Source organism: Gouania willdenowi, chromosome 10, assembly GCF_900634775.1.
Source record: "Gouania willdenowi chromosome 10, fGouWil2.1, whole genome shotgun sequence".
In the NCBI taxonomy this organism is placed as follows: Eukaryota; Metazoa; Chordata; class Actinopteri; order Blenniiformes; family Gobiesocidae; genus Gouania; species Gouania willdenowi.
This window is the reverse complement of record NC_041053.1, coordinates 21,401,505-21,418,980: the sequence shown is the minus strand read 5'-3', so window position 1 is coordinate 21,418,980 and position 17,476 is coordinate 21,401,505. Positions and strand designations below refer to the sequence as shown.

Genomic DNA, 17,476 nt, shown 5'->3' with positions numbered 1-17,476 from the left:
TGCCGCACTATCTCAGCACTCAATAATGGCATAAATCTCTCCCTATCCAGGATGACACCATCCTACGTAATCAGTGACATACTTCCTTTGCTTTAGACATCTTGGCCCATTTCCCCACTCCCTCCCTCAGAACGGGGCTGATTTAAGTGAGTTATGTCCCTTTGGAGTTTGTGTAAATAATTTCTGCACTTTAGACAAAACATTAATGATAATAAGGCATCAGGGTCACTGCCAGACATGCAGCCTGGGTGTCCCTTGTCTCTGGAATCCTAAATGTTCACTTTCAAACCAGGAATGTCTCTTTCTGCCTCCCAAGATGCAACTGGTTTGTGAAAGTCACAGCCAACTCCACAGTGTGTTGAAAAACATGCAAAGTAAAATAATTTGAATAAAGACAAAAGGTCTAACTTACAGTACATCAATCGTCCTCGTCAGTATTTGTGCCAGCTTAGTGATATATTAAAGGGTATTCTCAACCTCTAAAATTATTACCACACACTGCACACACACTGACAGACAAAGAAGTGAGAAATAAGATTGTGACTGAAAAAGAAACATTTTAATCCATCAATCAAGTCCATTTACAAAAAGTAAATCCCATTTTATGTACACTATGTACAGAATGTGTATTAACAAGTATCATATTTCTACATGAATTTGTTCATAGGCAACTTTAACAATAGCACTTTTAACATTTCATATCACTGAATCTCTGCAGGGATGCGGTAGTGCAAATGTGCGCATAATATAATAAGTGCTGTTGCTCTGTGATTACCTCATAACTTTACTTCTGAAGGGTTTTCTTAGCCTTGCATAAATACCGTTAAAACGACTTTTAAACATTTATGATCTCATTTCCAAACCCTGGGACATTTAGAGCTTTAAAACCTCTCAGTAGTCCACTCAAAACTGCTCACATAATAAAATCACCTAAAAAAGAGGCCGCTTGAGTTTTCAAACAGCTGCAGAGTACCATTAAACCACACAGAAAATATGGATTTACTCAGTATTTGTCAGCACAGTGTCCTTATGTTACAGGGAGAGTGACTATAAATAGTAACATTTAATTTTGCTTCCTGTCCAGAAACATCGTCACAGGAAGTATAACAGTTATTACTTTACTTTTGAATAGATTTCAATTTGTGTAAAACTTAAAAATATCACCTAGGGCCGTCTTCATGTCCACAAACCAGGACAATTCTCTAGGGAGGTGTGAGACCTGGGCTGGGCCTGATGATGTAATGAGTGTGACCTTCAAAGAGCAACTTGTTCATTTGATGGCTGATTAAAGCGGTTATCCATTCTGTCCAGCAGATGGCGCTTCCCCTAACCTGACACTTCCCAGGAAAGTGGTGTGATTAGTCATGTTGATGAGTGTGTATTCGTGGGCTATGCGTATGGAGATCTTTTGTCCCGCACGCAGCGGGCTCACACCAGCCGTGTAGCAAGTGTTGAACTTGCGTTGGCCCGTCTCGATGCTGCAGGTGCAGCGCAGGAACGGGCTCGAGTCCACCATCACGTCATAGCTGGCAATGTCAGTGAAGTTGAGGTAGTACACCTGGTGGAGAGCGGACATGCAATTTTCATTAGACTGAGAAGCAAATTCAAAATCCAATCCATTTATTATAATTAAAGTGCCACAAATAGATCACTACAACATCAGAACTGTCAAAAGTGGTGAGAGCTTCACATTTACTTTACACAACAGGAAAAGGAAATGAGTCTAAAAGTGAAATTTAATCACAGATTAAAAAAAAAAAAAAAAGCAAAAGCAGGTTTAGCACATTTCTTATGCTTGTCAATTGAAAGAGTTACGTCAAGGACCGTACTCACTTCTACCTGACTATATATGAAGTAGACGCCATCCAAAAGCACCTCCAGCTGTCCAGTGCGAGAGTGCATTTTAAAGACCCGGTGATGGATGGATACCATCTTCCAGTTCTTAAGGACGCCTTGAGAAAGATCTAAATGTGGGACAATAAACACAGAAGGGGAAGTCTGAAAAAAACACCAAAGGCTGACATTAAAGAGCATTGTACCCTGCACTAGGAACAAAAGAAAAAGCACCCAGATGGTGTTAATGCATAAATCAGGAATGCCGTCCAAAGTATACATAAAATATCCTTTATAAAGATTTAAAAACATCCACACACTTTGGTCTTTTTCATCCTCAGTTTTTCATCAACACAGTAGGTTTTAAGTTCAAATTCCAAGAAATTTTGTTTGATATTTTACAGTGACACTTACTACACATGCCAAGCTTGTAGCATCTTACCCTAAAACAATAGTCAGCTATATTTTTATCTTTAATAAATACACACATTTTTTAAATGTAACTTATGTGGTGTGGATAATCTTGAGGGGGAAAATATTTTGAACTATTTTGGCCGATATACAACGCAATGTGGGAACGGATAAATGATTTAAGGAATGTCATTGGCTCAACAACTGATGAGGGTGAAACTCTTGTGAAGTATGTGATGCGTTGCTTTCAACGGGTTGTTTTAATCTCTCTCTTACACTTCCTTCATCCTTAGGAATGAGCTCATTGGTCAGCAGCTGGTGAGTTACTCCAGCTGAGCAGTCGTCTGGAACACAAGCTGCCTCAGAGCAGGTTAGGCATTCAGCCTAAGCTAACTGTGGTAAAACTTTAACCGCCGTCATGTCATTGAAAACCCAGGGTTAACCCTATAAGCGCCTGGCCAAGCCCACATCAAGCTCAATATAATTTACATTGGTATTCCCGTGGTTTACCAAGTATGTAGTCAGCATAGGTAAATGACAACAATAAAGCTTATATTCCACACAACTCTTTTGTTGGATGAATGAACTCACCCTCTCTCACTTGGATGGTTGTTTCCTGCCCTTGTAAATGCACCACTGCAGGCTGGAAAAACAATGACAATGATTAAAAAGTTGGCGTTTTATCCGGATTGACACAAAATTGGAGTAACAACCTTTTATTTTTATATTCAAGATGGATGATAGTTGAAAAGAAAATATAAAATACCTGGAATTCTTTAATTTTAGTCTTTTCAGAAACCCCTGGTGGAATAAAAGAGAGAATATATTAAAACACAAAAGCTGAGGATCAAATATATCAATTATTTAAATACTTTAATGCTTTTTGTTTTGCATGTTGTTTTTACTGCTCCATTAGAAATTCATCTCACTGTTGATCAATGTTGACAACTTGAGCTCTGGTGTAATGTGTAAAGTGTCTACGAGCAGCAACAAACTGTAATGTAATAAAGTAACCTGTCAACTTGTTCAGTCTTTCTAGATAGAATATCTGCGTTAATACTGGTTAATACCGGTTAATACCTGCTGGGCCTTGAGCGCCCGGAGGTCCTTTTGGCCCGGGGGGTCCAGGGGGTCCTACAGGCCCCACAACATTGCTTCCCGGGATACCCGGGATTCCAGGGATGCCCGGCGGCCCCTGTGGGCCTGGGGGCCCGGGCGGGCCAGGCGGTCCAGGTACAGACCTTTTTTTACCTGCAGCAATGAGGTGGATTGATTGTTATTTTATTGCAAATACACAACAAAGGACAATTTTACAACAAAAAAACATTTCAATAAATTCATATAACATAAGTCAACCAATACATCAATAAATGTTTTCGACTTCATCTTTAACTCGTGGGGTTTTTGCACATAACACGGAATCGGCAGCTAACAGCTTTTATAATGATTATAAATGTTGCAATTTTAGATGATATCTACCTTTTTTCCTGTCTTTTCTTTTTTCCCTTCCAGTCAATCCTGAAAGAGACAGAAATATAGTGTGAGTATGCTTGAAACGTCTGCTGAACAATTATCAGCTCGGATAACATCCCAAGCATTTGGCTCATTCCAACGCTGTATCCTACACGCGGGCTAAAATAACAGATTCAGATGTGGTGCTGTGAACACTGGAGCGGAGGTATGTCAGTCTGTGGTATCTTGTAGTGTAGTAATTTGTAAGTGTGGTTTCACCTCCTCTGTATGAACAAGTGCCTTAAGCATTCGCAGGCAGTGGAACTGGAGAAGATCATTAGAGAGATACTTTATCCTGCCAAAATCCTTTTCTTTGAATTAAGCCCAGATGGAGAATGCAGATGAAAGCGTGCATCCATGTGTGCAAGTGTGCATGTGTGGGTCTGCCTTTATAACCATGTGTTTGGGTGAGCATGCATTGGACATTGATGAGACGTCGATGTTGATGCACCTAGCATGCACTTGTGTGCACGTATGGTGTGTGCATGCGGGTGCGTTCAGGGAGCTTAGTTGAAGAATCTGTTTTTCCAAAAAAGCCATCTTGCTCACGCTTGTGTTTACCATGCCATTATAACTACAAAGGCCATTTAACCTTAAAACCTCACAGTTTGAGTCCCCCTCAAACATATGGCCAGTGTTTCTCCTCTGGCTAAATGACTGGATGCATCCGCATAGATTCCTCTTAACGAGCAGCCCTATCTGGAATCTGGTGCCCGTTAGGGCTGCAGAGAATGCACACACACACACACACACACACACACACACACACACACACACACACACACACACACACACACCCATAGTTATATACACAAAATCACACACACTCACACATCTAAGGCTGAGATTACAAAAGCCTTTGTCTGTGTGTGCTGAACGCAGAGGAGAGACCTGGGAATGATTAGTGTTTAGAGGCTCGGGACTTTTACTGATTTATGTAGAAAGTCTCAAAGGTGAGTTTTTTCTTCTAATTTAAACACAATCACAAAACTTGGCCCCAAGTATTCAGTGTCACACCACAGACGTTGGAATGCCTTGTGATCATGCTGCACTTGTTGCACTTAGACATGAAGCTTCAAAGGACTTCTTTTTTTTACTTGCATAACTCGGATTCTGTACCAAAACTACAAAAGCAAATTCAAACATATTTGGCATATGGTTTTCAGTTAAGCTATTGATTACAATAAATCAATTTGATTTCACTAATGAAAGCCTTCAGTCTCAGGCATTACCCGCTTCCAAAACAACCACTTGCTCCCCACAAAGCTCTCTGCATTTGTTAGATGACTTGATGCCTCTGATGTCACTGATTATATATTTAAAAAGCTTTGCTGACAGGTTAAAAAGACAACTGGGAAATGAAAATAATGACTTGATATATGGGGAATCAGCACAAATCCCGGTCTTCTTTTAAACTCTTCCAACTTTCTTGTTTGCACTCAAAGTAATAATGAATGCCATTCTACTTGTTATTATTTTTATAAACTCTGCACCATTGTGTAGTGGCAAATTAGTCATAAAGATCAACACCCAACAAGTGGGAAAGTATTAAAAAAAACTATTGTTAAAATGTAGGAGAGTATAACCTATAATTTACACCAAACTCAACAGATAATCAAATCTGAATCTGGACCCAGTTGTTGCCAAGTACACAGGCAGGTGTGGTGCTGTGCTGTAGTTTATTACGTAAACAATACAGTACATTTCAAACAAAATATAGGACAAGCTGGCCGGACCATTTCTACTAAAGATAAAAAGACAAAAGACACAACAGTGGTAAAAGATGACATGAGCAAGACAACAAACCAAAAAAAAACTAGGCCTGCACCTCTTTCTGGCTCCCTGCCGGGACTCCTTTTTGCCCTTTGAGTTATTCCCCTGGTATCCTCTGGAGCTTGGAAGTCACTTTTTCTTTGTAGGAACTTATCCTGGAGGGACACAATGAAAAACAAAAAACATTTTGGTACAAAAAGGACAAGGACCGTCTGTTCAGTGAGTGTTAAACACCAGTCCTTACCATCTTAGATTAATTATGTGGCAAAAACAAGTGTTTGAGATGTTTAAAAGGACTTTTCTTTTCATTAGGTATAATATTTACATAGACACAACTTGAGGCATTTGAAAAGATGCGAGACACTACCAGCCCGCGCATTCAGTTGTGGCCAAGACATTGTCTGTCACATAGGGGCTGTAAACTACCCTGTAACCCAAGCCACTTTAGTCTGCGTTTCTACCATTTTCAGACAGTCACCTGGACATGGCTGCTCTTAAATTCACCCTGTTACACAAAAGGACGACATGAACGGTCGTTAATCTGAGAGCAATGCCTATTCATATGCCACCATGTACCAGCCCTATTCAATAATGGCATGAATAAGACAAAAAAAAGGAAACCCAAACAAAAGGATCTAATAGAGCAGCTATAAACGTATCCATAAATACAGCAAAGGCGACGCTACAATGCTGGAGGGTTCCCTTGGGTGAGTGAGCATCGGGACAAACCACATTACTGTGTTCTTATGTGACTTACCCGTCTCAACCTATGTTCACATGAACTCTGCAGAACGCGCTGACCTGACTATAACACACTGAAGACGTGACGGCCTGTGAAAGTAAAGCGTTTCATCCTAAGGATTCACTTTGTTCTTAGGAGTTTTCCCTTGGAACAGAGATAATTTGTGATCACATCTTTAAAGGATTCCCAGAATCATAGAGACAAAGAAACCTGGCATTAAACATAGAGACATATAGACCACCCAAAGCCATAAGTTCATAGAGTGTTGCATCAAGGGCATTCTTGGTCACAATTTGGAGGGTCTGCATAATTTATTAGAAGAAAGTTAAGCATTAATGCTCTTAATGGAAACATGCTGCTTGTTTGGAATGCAGCACCTTATTATGGATTAAAAGCTAAGCAATGAATTCTACTATTTAGCAGGGAATGAACCAGACAAGTCTTCTGACCCTTTACCCTCGTGGTTTTCACTTGATTTCATCGCGGTGCGTGATGACACACTCTGATTTTCCAGCTGCGACACTCGGTAAACATAGTTGGAGAAGCTGATGACAAGAAATCTCTTTCCCCCTCCCTAAACCAGAGTGAACTTCACATGCCTTTTTGTGCAGTTTTAAATCAGAGCCACTGAAAGAGCATAAGAAGACAGACGTTTAAAGTTATGTTTTGAATTTCTTCAATACCTCATCTCAGATGTTGAATCTCCCTGTCTGGAGGGAGGGATGAAATGTATCATGTCATACACCAACTAGTGGTTATGTTGAATGGATTCAAAGCAGTAAAGTCCAGAGTGCTGACTACCTGCTGGCCATGTCTGACCTTGTAAGCACGAGAAGTAGTCCAACCTGATGGAAAACTAGGTATCAGGGTCGTTTATCAAAACAGTCTTCCAGATGTTCCTGCAAGGCAAAGTTTGCTTTTCATTTGGTGTGCAGGTGTCTTCACATCTCCACTCCAGCTGTTGGCATCAGAGAAGGTGGGGTGGGTGGGGGTGTACCTCTCAAAGGCTTCTTGGATGTATGTGCAGCCATAAGGTATGACACGTTCGTCTGTTCTGACAGCCAAAAATGATTCAACAGCCAATTCCTGGCCCAAGATTAAGTTGGAGTATAATGGCTAAAAGATAAACTAGTAGTCCACAAGCTACTGCCAAGCTGCGGTGGCTGGTACTGTAGATGAAGGCAACAAAGTGATCGTTTTAGCTTTAAAGCTCTTCTATTGGACGGCTACGAGAAATGATTATGTGCAGTTGTTTCCTGCATTTCACTTCATTACAACATTTACAGCCTTTATCCCTTCAAAGGCACGCAGAGTTACAGTAAATCAAGATGACAACGTGTTGGTATGTATGCCAAGTGCCAACTATTGAGTAAACCATTCTTTTTCAACACAAGGGGAAAATGCTATTAATTAGAGGGCTTTCAAGCCTTCAAAGCGTGGGGGTTGCTGTTATGCATAGAATCCCTGTTGCTTCGTGAGGATATGACTACATTTCAGTCACCCCAGGGATGTGTAACTTTGGGAACATTAACCTCATTCTCCTTAATGCTAACTATTATCACTGCTTTTAACTGTATTATATTTAGGGAATATACTACTGAAATCCCTTGACATTTACACCAAATAAAGGTTACTACTAAAGTATGCAACAGCTTGCACATTTATAAAAGATTAAGGCCATCTGCATTGTTTTTGGCTTTTATTTCACACAAATACAGATGTCCTGGTTTGGACTTCTGAACTATGGTTTTTCTTTTGCGGTTGAGAAAAGGAGGTCATAAAGTTGAGAAGGTGAAATGTTGGGCTGATGGCTGTGGTTACAGACTGGGTGCCATCACTACTCTACCAGCGTTACTAATGTCAATGGCATGCATTCTCTTGAGAACTGATTGCTTATAATACTGCTGTGATTCACATTCCTGGATTCAACTTTGCCCACATGTTTTCCTTCTTAAATATCACACAAAAGGAGTGTTGTGCTCCATTAGCCAATATCAGACACCACTCATTAAAAAGCTATGTGTTTTAACCCATAACTTGGAGGAATTCAATAACAACATGCATAGATTGCCATCTAAAAAAGCAGTGGAGTTCACCCTAAGGGAATTGAAGCCTGTCAGCAGCTAATCGCACTGTTGCAAAACTTGCTGGCAAAACGATCTCCCTCTGAAAGCAGCAAATGCCTCGAGAATTTATTATTTTGACAGACGCTTGTGACTCTGGTCCTAATTTTTACTAGGCGTCTACAACATTTGTCTGTCAAGACAATTCAGGCAGAGCAAGTCTCCGACTGCAGCCTTCTTTTGCTAATGCTTCTACGCTCCTTTTGCTTTGTAGTTTTAAGATTTGTGTCTTTGGCTATTGTTCTGCTAATAAACCCTTTTTCTGTGTGCACAGATGATAAGGCCGTTTAAATCAATCATATACAGGTCACTCTTAAAGTAAATGTGTGTGACAGCCCACCCGTGCAGCCCAGAACTTTGAATGCTGGTGAGAACTTTGTGTCCCATCAAACTAACTTTTTAATAGTCGTTAACTAGACTCCAGATGTTTCAGCATCTGTTCAATGTGAGACTTTGAAGCCATACATCAGAGGGAAAAATTATATCATATAATGGTTATAATAAAAATGTTCAGCTCAAAGATAATACCCTAACTGAGCTTGACACAATTAAACACTCTCAGAGTGACTTTTATTACATTTTGCTCCCCTGCGTCAGGTGAATGGGTATCAGGCTTGCAGAGGGCAAACCTTGCTCTCTGTACACCTTTATCCTTCTCATAGTACAGAGAACACCACACACACCTTGGAGGGCTTTTACTTTAACTATTGGGAAAGTAAATTGCAGCTAGATTGCTGCAATTTACTGCCTTGCTCAAGGGTAAACCAACTGTGACCGTTCAGGAAAGTGAACACTGTTCACCCCCTGTTCTGCAATCATAAATGACCATATCATCCGTTTTAATTAAGAAACTACTTGGAGAATGTGGGGGAAAGTGTTAGGTTAGTTTTTTTTTTTACTATGCATTCTAGAAACAAATGAATATCTAAAAAGAACTCTCCAGTAGTTTGTTTTTAATCTATGGAGGGTTTAAATATCCTGCTTTGACTAAAAAGCACTGTTGTTACTTTTTCACTACAAAACCAATTCTAGATATAATTTTGAACCCAATGTAGTCCTTTGTTCCTTTAAAGTCTCAGCACCGTCAGTCAACTGACAAGCAATTGCAATAGTTTTAATGGAACGCTGTATGCATAAAAAACTCCTGCTGCTTACAATCAAAGTCAACACAGGGAAAACACATGTATGCTAACAAGTCACAACCACATTTAGTATTAAATTACCCCAACAACAAATTTGGAAACTCAAACGTCTACAGGTTTTTAGACTCCGGAATGAAACTACAATGTCTGGAGTAAAAGCATGCATGCTCACTTCCCAACTTGGGTTGCAAACAGTGTTTACACCGATTGCTGGTTTACTGGATCACTGCAAATATGTTTCTCAAAATCATTACCTCCTCCAATGAGGTAATATTATCACAGCCATTTGATTGTCTGGATTATTTTAAGAGTACTTACCGGTAACAGATTTTGAAAAGATTTTCACCAAAGACAAACCTTAGGCCGGGGGAGATTCCATTAAATATCGGAGGGGATCCAGGTCAATATAATGATTCTGGGTCAGTCTCAAAAATAAAAAAAATCCCCATCTCTCATTATGGGTGAAATTAAAAAAAAACTCATAACTGTTCGTTATTGGCAGACTTGGTGATCTCAGGTTAGTTCCCCAATTACGCCACAAAGTTGAATGTAAATCGAATGCAGATTGTGCATTTTATCGCAAATTTAAAAAAAAAAAAAAAAAAAAAAAAATGGGGTGACCTTACATTTGGACCTACTGTATCTTTGTTCATGGGAAATACAATGTTTTACAACCCTTTAAAGTGTGAATGGTCATGTACCATGATCCGGATCGTTGATCCAGATAATTACAAATATCTGGCAAAGAGGATATTTGGCACTTGGTGGAAGTTTGCGCTCTTGTTTACTTATTTGATTTAAAACAGTGATGTTTCAGCAGGTGAAAGGTGAGAACTGAATGATTTTTTTTTGGAAACATTGATGATTGGCTGCTAAAAAGGATAAACAAAAAATAAAAAAAAGTTTGATTCCAGATAAAATAAACATGGCTTCCTCCAATGTGTCTTTAACCTACACATTTCTAAGACACCTAAATAAAAGAAAGAATGGGTGATGTGTATAATATTCAAATTAAGACAACCTCTATACTACCTAATACTTTGACTCTGCTGAACAAATTGTCTTTCAATCCAGTTTGACAAACCCTCCAATGGTTACTAAACAATGTGTGCACAAAGCTGTTCTCACATGACCAAAGAAATTACACCATGTGCCTCCTTCGTAACATGATCTGACCACAATTCAAAGCAAGCTCCCCTGACCTGAGGTTACACTGAAACATTGGTACTACAAGATGACAGGGCTCGTCCATTTCCTGACTGCAACGTCAGATTCAGGCCTGTGTCCTATCCCTCATTATCCCTCTATCTTAATGTGCTCTCCTTGCTCTCCGTTAGTCATCATGTTGGTCCTGACCGTCACATTACATTTCAGCAAAGCTGCAGAGGTGCCTTTGATGGAGACTTGTGTGAAAAATCCAATAAACAAATTTTAGCTCAACAAACGAGTCTCTTCAAAGGACTTGGATGAAAAAGCTAACAAGTGTGTGTCCGCTACATGCTCCTGTTTCTCCAACTATGTAAACTGTGGGATGTGTAATCAGAGTTGTTTAATGCAGACATCTGGCACGGACAGCATCGCAACGCTGCTAAATATTTACAGCTGTGCCACAGTCTTTCACCTCATGAAGCGTCGCCATCTGGGTTGAATACCAGGCCCATCTCACACAACTTTAACCAAGAAACCACTACTATCAAAAACAAACAGAGAAAAAGACACGCTAAGACCTAAAGGCATAAGACAGAGGGAAATGTTACCAAGTAATAGATCTCATTAATAGTCTGTGGTGATGAAAACTCATGTACATCCTGGATAGTGGATAACTTTCAGGGTCAAATCTATGCCTTATTTTGTAATCATGAAAGTAGGAGTGTGTGAGGGTCGTGGCATGGTGGTAGAAGCTCTTTTCTCAAAGTCACAGACAACACAGTGAAGGTTCAATCAGCCTGCAGCAAGAGAAGGAAACACATGTGAGGCAAGACGGGGCTCCGCTCCAACTCCCAAATGCCCCCATCTAAGTCCTGATAAATTTACAAAGCCACTCAGCCCGTGGGCTTTGCACCTGCTGGTGATGCAGTAAATATTCCATCCACCTGCTCCAACACACAGACTCACCTGACCATTTAAAGCTGAGCTAGCTTACAAAGTGCTTTGATAAAAGAGAAGCGACTCATGAAAAGAGAAAAATCTTCTTTAAATAACAAAAAATATATATTTAAAAAACTAACAAAACCCTTTTCTGCCTCCGTCTGGACTGTGTTTATGGTTGTAAACACGCCACAACATTTTTAAAACAGTTACCGCTGACCCTAACAATAACATAGTGAATCAAATTTTACTTTGTACAATATACTAGTTTCACATAGTACAATATACTGGTTTTTACTTTGTACAGTATATTGGTAGTGGACAAAAGTTAAATTTTTGACTTTTTGGGGAAGCAAATGACCAGTGTGAATATTTATCTGGGTTTTCATCTGAAGAGAGAGGATATAGGATACAATGTAGAAACTAGAGGAAGAGCATGAGTTGGGAGAGCGCCTCAGGACTTTCTTTCTTTCATTTCTTTTTTTTTTTTTTTTTTTTTGGAAAAGAAGCTCATCATCTTTCTTGTAAAGTGGGTCCCACTCAGAACCCACCTGCAGGAACATCAGACAGCTTCTTTAGAAACTATACCTGCTGCATCCCTGTTCAGTGAATGGAAGCATCTTGTCATTCTAACCTGCAGCAGTCACAAAAATGCTCAAAAATACATTTCATTATTATTATTATTATTTTATTTTGTATTAAAAACACGTTTCTTAACTGTTGATGCACATTTTCCCAAACTATGATGAATGACAGCTCATCTCTGACCTTTTGAAAGATATCTAGAACATGACAGAGCATCTTTGTCCATCAGAGACAGTAAGCCCATACAAACACTAAAACTGACACTATTGATACTACAGTCTTCTAGTTTTCCTTAATCTCCTTTTTTAATTAAGAATGACTACATTGTGATATCAAACCATTTCCGGTGAACCCCTGAAATCACACTTTCTTTCTCATTCCCGTTTGTTCTAGTGTAGTTTTTACCTCTCGACCTTCTCTGCTGCTGATGCCGGGCTCCACCCGCGGGTGTCCGGGAGGAAGCACCTCTGCCGGGTCAGGCAGGTCAATGGTGCCCGCCAGCGTCACCAGTGAGTCCCGCTTCTGGTGCGTAATTTCCCGTTTGACTTCGGAGCGTAGGTCCAGATAACAGACGAGAGTGACCGCATGAAGGGACAGCGACAGCAGGAATAATCCCAGGAAAGCGACGCTGCTGCTGCGGCTCCTACACTTCTTGTTGCATGTGCAGGGAGCCGCTGTGGGCATCACTTTGTCCGGGAAAACCTCCGTGGGCGAACCATGGCATGCCATTATCATAGCGGGGGCGACTCATATATCTGTTCCTTATCTCGGCATAATCAGTTGGTGTGACTGGCGCGGCTATTCATTAAGTTTGAAAACCATCGGTGCAGCAGCAGGTCGCTGCAAACTTATGCCAATATCTGTAGTAACAGTGAAGCCCCGCCCACCTCCGCTATGATTGGTCCTGGGACAATTATAACAACACGGCTCTATGGGTACAGTAGTACAGCGACACCCACAGGTCATCATTAGCTATTGCAACACCCTCCAACATTTGCACAAAAATCAAATCAAATATATATATTTTTTTAACATAAATTATTTATATGGAAGCAATGGATGCCCATTACCACCAGTAAAAATGAATAAAATCTAAGTCATAATTATGACTGTGGGGTCGCCTGAAATGTTTAGTAAAATATTTATTTATTTATTTTTATTTTTCAAATGTGTATATATATATATATATATATATATATATATATATATATATATATATATATATATATATATATATATATATATATATATAGTGAACATTTAACTATAATATATGATGGGGCACTATACATTTTGATTATTTAGGTATGTTTACTCAGCCATCTTAGATCTCACTCTCACATACAGTCTCGCAATATTGTCATACAGAGAATACAGAGTTGTGATATTAGTTTCTGTGCCCCTAGCGTATGGATGTTACACATGTAATACTTAAACAAATAAATTCAGTTAATGTCTAATTTACATGGTGTAACAGATGTAAAACACAACTGTATTTTTTCCCTTAAAAATGAAAAGGTTTCCAGCTTAGAATCAGAAAATTGTACTTTTAAGATGTTGTATACTTTATGTAGTTTTGGAGCTGTATTTCTACCAATTGTGTGCTCAATGCTAAGAAATACAAGTAGACGCTTGAAAAACTTTACGTTCACAATTCAAAACTATCATTTGTCTGATGTTTTTTATTCAGCAGTACAGCAACCCTAAATATAAAACCAATGTCAAAACCTTTCACATGAAAAGCAACAAGAAATCGTAGGAGTGATGGGAATTTTTTTATCTTTTTTCACATTTTATAAACATGATCCAGTCCTGAATAGTGGTGGTCTTTGTGTTTGGCAGTTCTATTGCTGGTATATACTGTGGTGGTGGAGGTGTGGTGCATTGTTTTGTATTGTGGGTGGCAAATGGATGGCTTTGCATGAAGTGGTGGCCGTGTTTCTAAAACCCTTGTAAATATTGTAAATAGTAATGTTATTGAAAGAGAGCAAGTGGATGATGATGACATTGTGTCATCAAAGAGTGGAAAACATTTAATCTTCATCTACATCCTTAAACAGATTACAAATCCACTGATCACATGTAGTCATACTTGGACTCTCTCAGGCTTAACAGAATGACAGTCAAGTCACAGTCAAAGTCAAAGTGAGTTTAGCAACACTTTGTGTACAATGCCACAAGATGATCTAATCATGTCAACTCTGCTTGACTTGAAAATGGTTTGACATGCATGTTGCCAAAAAGCCAAGTGATGACAACACTAAAGTTTCAATGTGGTTTTGCAGTTTAGCTTTTAGGATCCAAAGCAGAAATTGGTTCTTTTCAGATGTAGATGTTTTGATCTCCCAAACAGTGAATTATGAACCAACTGCTTGCTGTGGTTCATGATTCATTGTTGTTGGTCCTCCCTACAGTCTAGAAGAAATTCCCACCTCATATTATTCATCTATAAAGCACTACTTAACAAACTAACACTTTTTTTTCTCACTTTAACCGAACAACTTCAATTCAGGATCCAGCAACTAACCTTAGACATTCCATTTACACGCACAAATATTGATAGCACTAGCTTCAGTTAGCATACTCCATTCAAATGGAAAAACTTACAATCTTCCCTCAAAGTCCTTCATTCCCAATGGAGTGTTTAAATCTATTATCTGATAGTGTTGTACTCAAGACCACACTATCTGATGCCAAGACTTGCTAGAGATCAGAATGCATCAAGAACAAGACCAAGACAAGACCATTACTTTTGGGAGTCAAGACCAGGACCATAAAAACACATTTTAAAAACTATGACAAGGTTGAACAGTTAAAGATAATTTTGTCTTTAATTGTAGTTGTTTTTTTAAATACATTTGACCAACAACAAGATCCAATGCACAATGTAAAAAATAATTCCATGTATGTATTTAAAAGCCACTGATAAATTAAGAATGATTTTAAACATGGTTATTTGTCACATGAATGAGACCGATGTCCCAGTGTTTGCAGGTGTCTGACACATTAATTAGATTTCCAAAGAGACAGAGCAATCAGTGAGCAAAAGCTATATGTATTTTGAGTCAAATTAGTATATTAAAGAATAAGGAACAGTTCCAAGTGCTTCTCCTTATTATCACATTAATGAGTTGAAGAATAGCAGATCAGTGCTGTTCTCGACTGGTCTTGACAGAAGATCCTGAGTGACCAGTTCGAGACCGAGACAAAAATGTCCTTGATTCCGAGAAAAGACCAAGATCGCCAAAATGTGGTCTTGAGACCAAGACCGGTCTTAGGTGCTACATTACTATCTGACTATTAGTCTGATTGTTGTAATTATTTCTCTTAATTTCTGTAGATGCTGGTTGCTGTCTCGGCACGGCAAGGCAAGGCAAACTTATTTGTATAGCGCATTTCATACACAAGGCAACTCAGTGTGCTTTACATGATCAAAAAGTGAAAAGAAAACATTCAACAGCTTAAAATCAATAAGAGCATTACTACTCTGTTGCGTGCCTGTTATTGGTAAATGTTTGTTGTTTCTGGGTCTTTTTTGTAAAAGAGATATCTATCTCATTGAGACTGCCTGGTGAAATAAAATAAAATGATAAAGCCTGGAGATCAGTAAATCTTAGAGCCTGGGGATGATGAAACTGAATCATGAAGCAGGTGAGGCTGATGGATCACTTTCTTTGATTTCTGCTTAAATGCCACAATGCATCTGTCCTTATTTCATTTGGACAAATGTTGATGTCTGAGGGCACATACAGTACATTTATGAGAGAGCTCAAGCTGGCAGACCATGAGTAAATGTTAGCTCTCAGTTGAAAATATGGAGTAACATAAAAAGAAGAGTATTTGAGATTGGCATTTGATCAAGTGGAAATATGATCATTATGATCTGGTGGCCAACAACTTCTGTAAGATTCAGCCTTGCTTTTCCTTTTTTAGCTGCTACTGCAAAAAAAGGTGATTCTAGTCAGCTGCCACTGAAGGGCAGCATTGCCAAGCCATAAATCAATACCAGTGCATCCCATTGCACTGTCCTGATGAACTTTATCTCTAAGAGAGAACAAGTTTTACATCAGCCACATTATAAATGTAATTTTACTATTTAAATGTAAAGTTTAAGTGTAGCTGTTTATGGCTTGCCTGGAGATATTGATCACAAATTAGGCTTAATCTGTCTCTCTTTCCGGTTCTATCTCTCTCTGTGCCAGAAAGTCATTTCCCCATTGTTAGCCTATAAGATAGTGACACTGGAGAGAAAACGACACTCAAAGTAACCCTCAAGGTGCCTGTGACTGAGGGCTCAGCTTAAGCATGTTTGCCACGCTTCACATTCAAGCAGCAGGCACAATGTCTTTGAGAAGCAGATGATTCAGGACTGGAATACTTAAGCGAGAACATTTCCTATAAATTGTGCCAGTTTCTTTCTTCTTTTTTTGCATTGATTTTTGAATGCATTTCAACAACTATAGTTCTAAAGTGTTCAGCATTTGTTCATAAAATTCATTGTTTTTTTTTTGTTTTGGTTTTTTTTAAGAAAGAGGAAGTCAAACATGACCCAAACTAAAGGTCAGACTTACACAGTGACTGAGTCACCCCTGGATCTGCTGCCTTGTTTCAGACAACACAAATCAACAAATAAACCTCTGACAAATGAAAGCGGTCGTGTCGTGATTGGGTTTTTTTTTTGGCATTGAAAGGAGCTGGAATAATTCTTATAACGTCCCCCGGGCTTTAGTGCTGCATTCATAAATGGTATGCCACTCAATCCTCTCTGAGCTTATAACAAGATTTAAAGGCTTTCCCTGCCAGATGATAGAGTTTTGCAGCAGAAATAGGCGCCCTTGTATTTTACCAGAGAGAGAGAATTTGAAGGCTCTGACTTGGAGCTTCAGGAATCTGTTGTAGGATGATGTTACCGTCTGTATACTTCCCCCCGTCTTTTTTTCTAATTGATAAATGAGCACAAATGAAAATCATCTTTCAATCACCATTACGATGAATCTCATTTGAGCTTGTATGATTTATGGGTAATAGAATGATGTTCCTACATAATAAAGCAAATTGTTTCAGATCCATACATTACCATCCCAAGGCGTCATTGTTTCTCTGCCTGGAATTGCAGAGGTGTAACCTTGGCTAATTGATATGGCATTTGATTTCCTACCTATAAATCTACTCTCAATTGGACCATGTCTGCCATTTCCCAGAACAATGATTAATTCACTCTCATTGTAAGTGTCTATCTTAAAAGCCCTTATTACGATCAGAGAGCT

General features: G+C 39.1%; 1 protein-coding gene across 2 annotated transcripts; it reads right to left on the bottom strand.

The window, feature by feature from the left end:
• Positions 1-622: 622 nt before the first annotated feature.
• Positions 623-13,041, bottom strand: eda (ectodysplasin A). 2 transcript variants are annotated; one of them, XM_028459927.1, is made up of 8 exons: positions 12,615-13,041; positions 5,585-5,684; positions 3,724-3,762; positions 3,325-3,495; positions 3,011-3,045; positions 2,836-2,887; positions 1,840-1,964; positions 623-1,558 (listed from the first exon to the last, which is right to left on the bottom strand). In XM_028459927.1, the coding sequence occupies exons 1-8, from the start codon at positions 12,942-12,944 to the stop codon at positions 1,295-1,297; spliced, it is 1,116 nt and encodes a 371-aa protein (XP_028315728.1). In that variant the 5' UTR covers positions 12,945-13,041; the 3' UTR covers positions 623-1,294. The 2 variants fall into 2 exon arrangements, with proteins under 2 accessions (XP_028315728.1, XP_028315727.1); XM_028459926.1 differs by having other exon boundaries at positions 625-1,558; positions 1,834-1,964.
• Between the last annotated feature and the right edge of the window lie 4,435 nt (positions 13,042-17,476).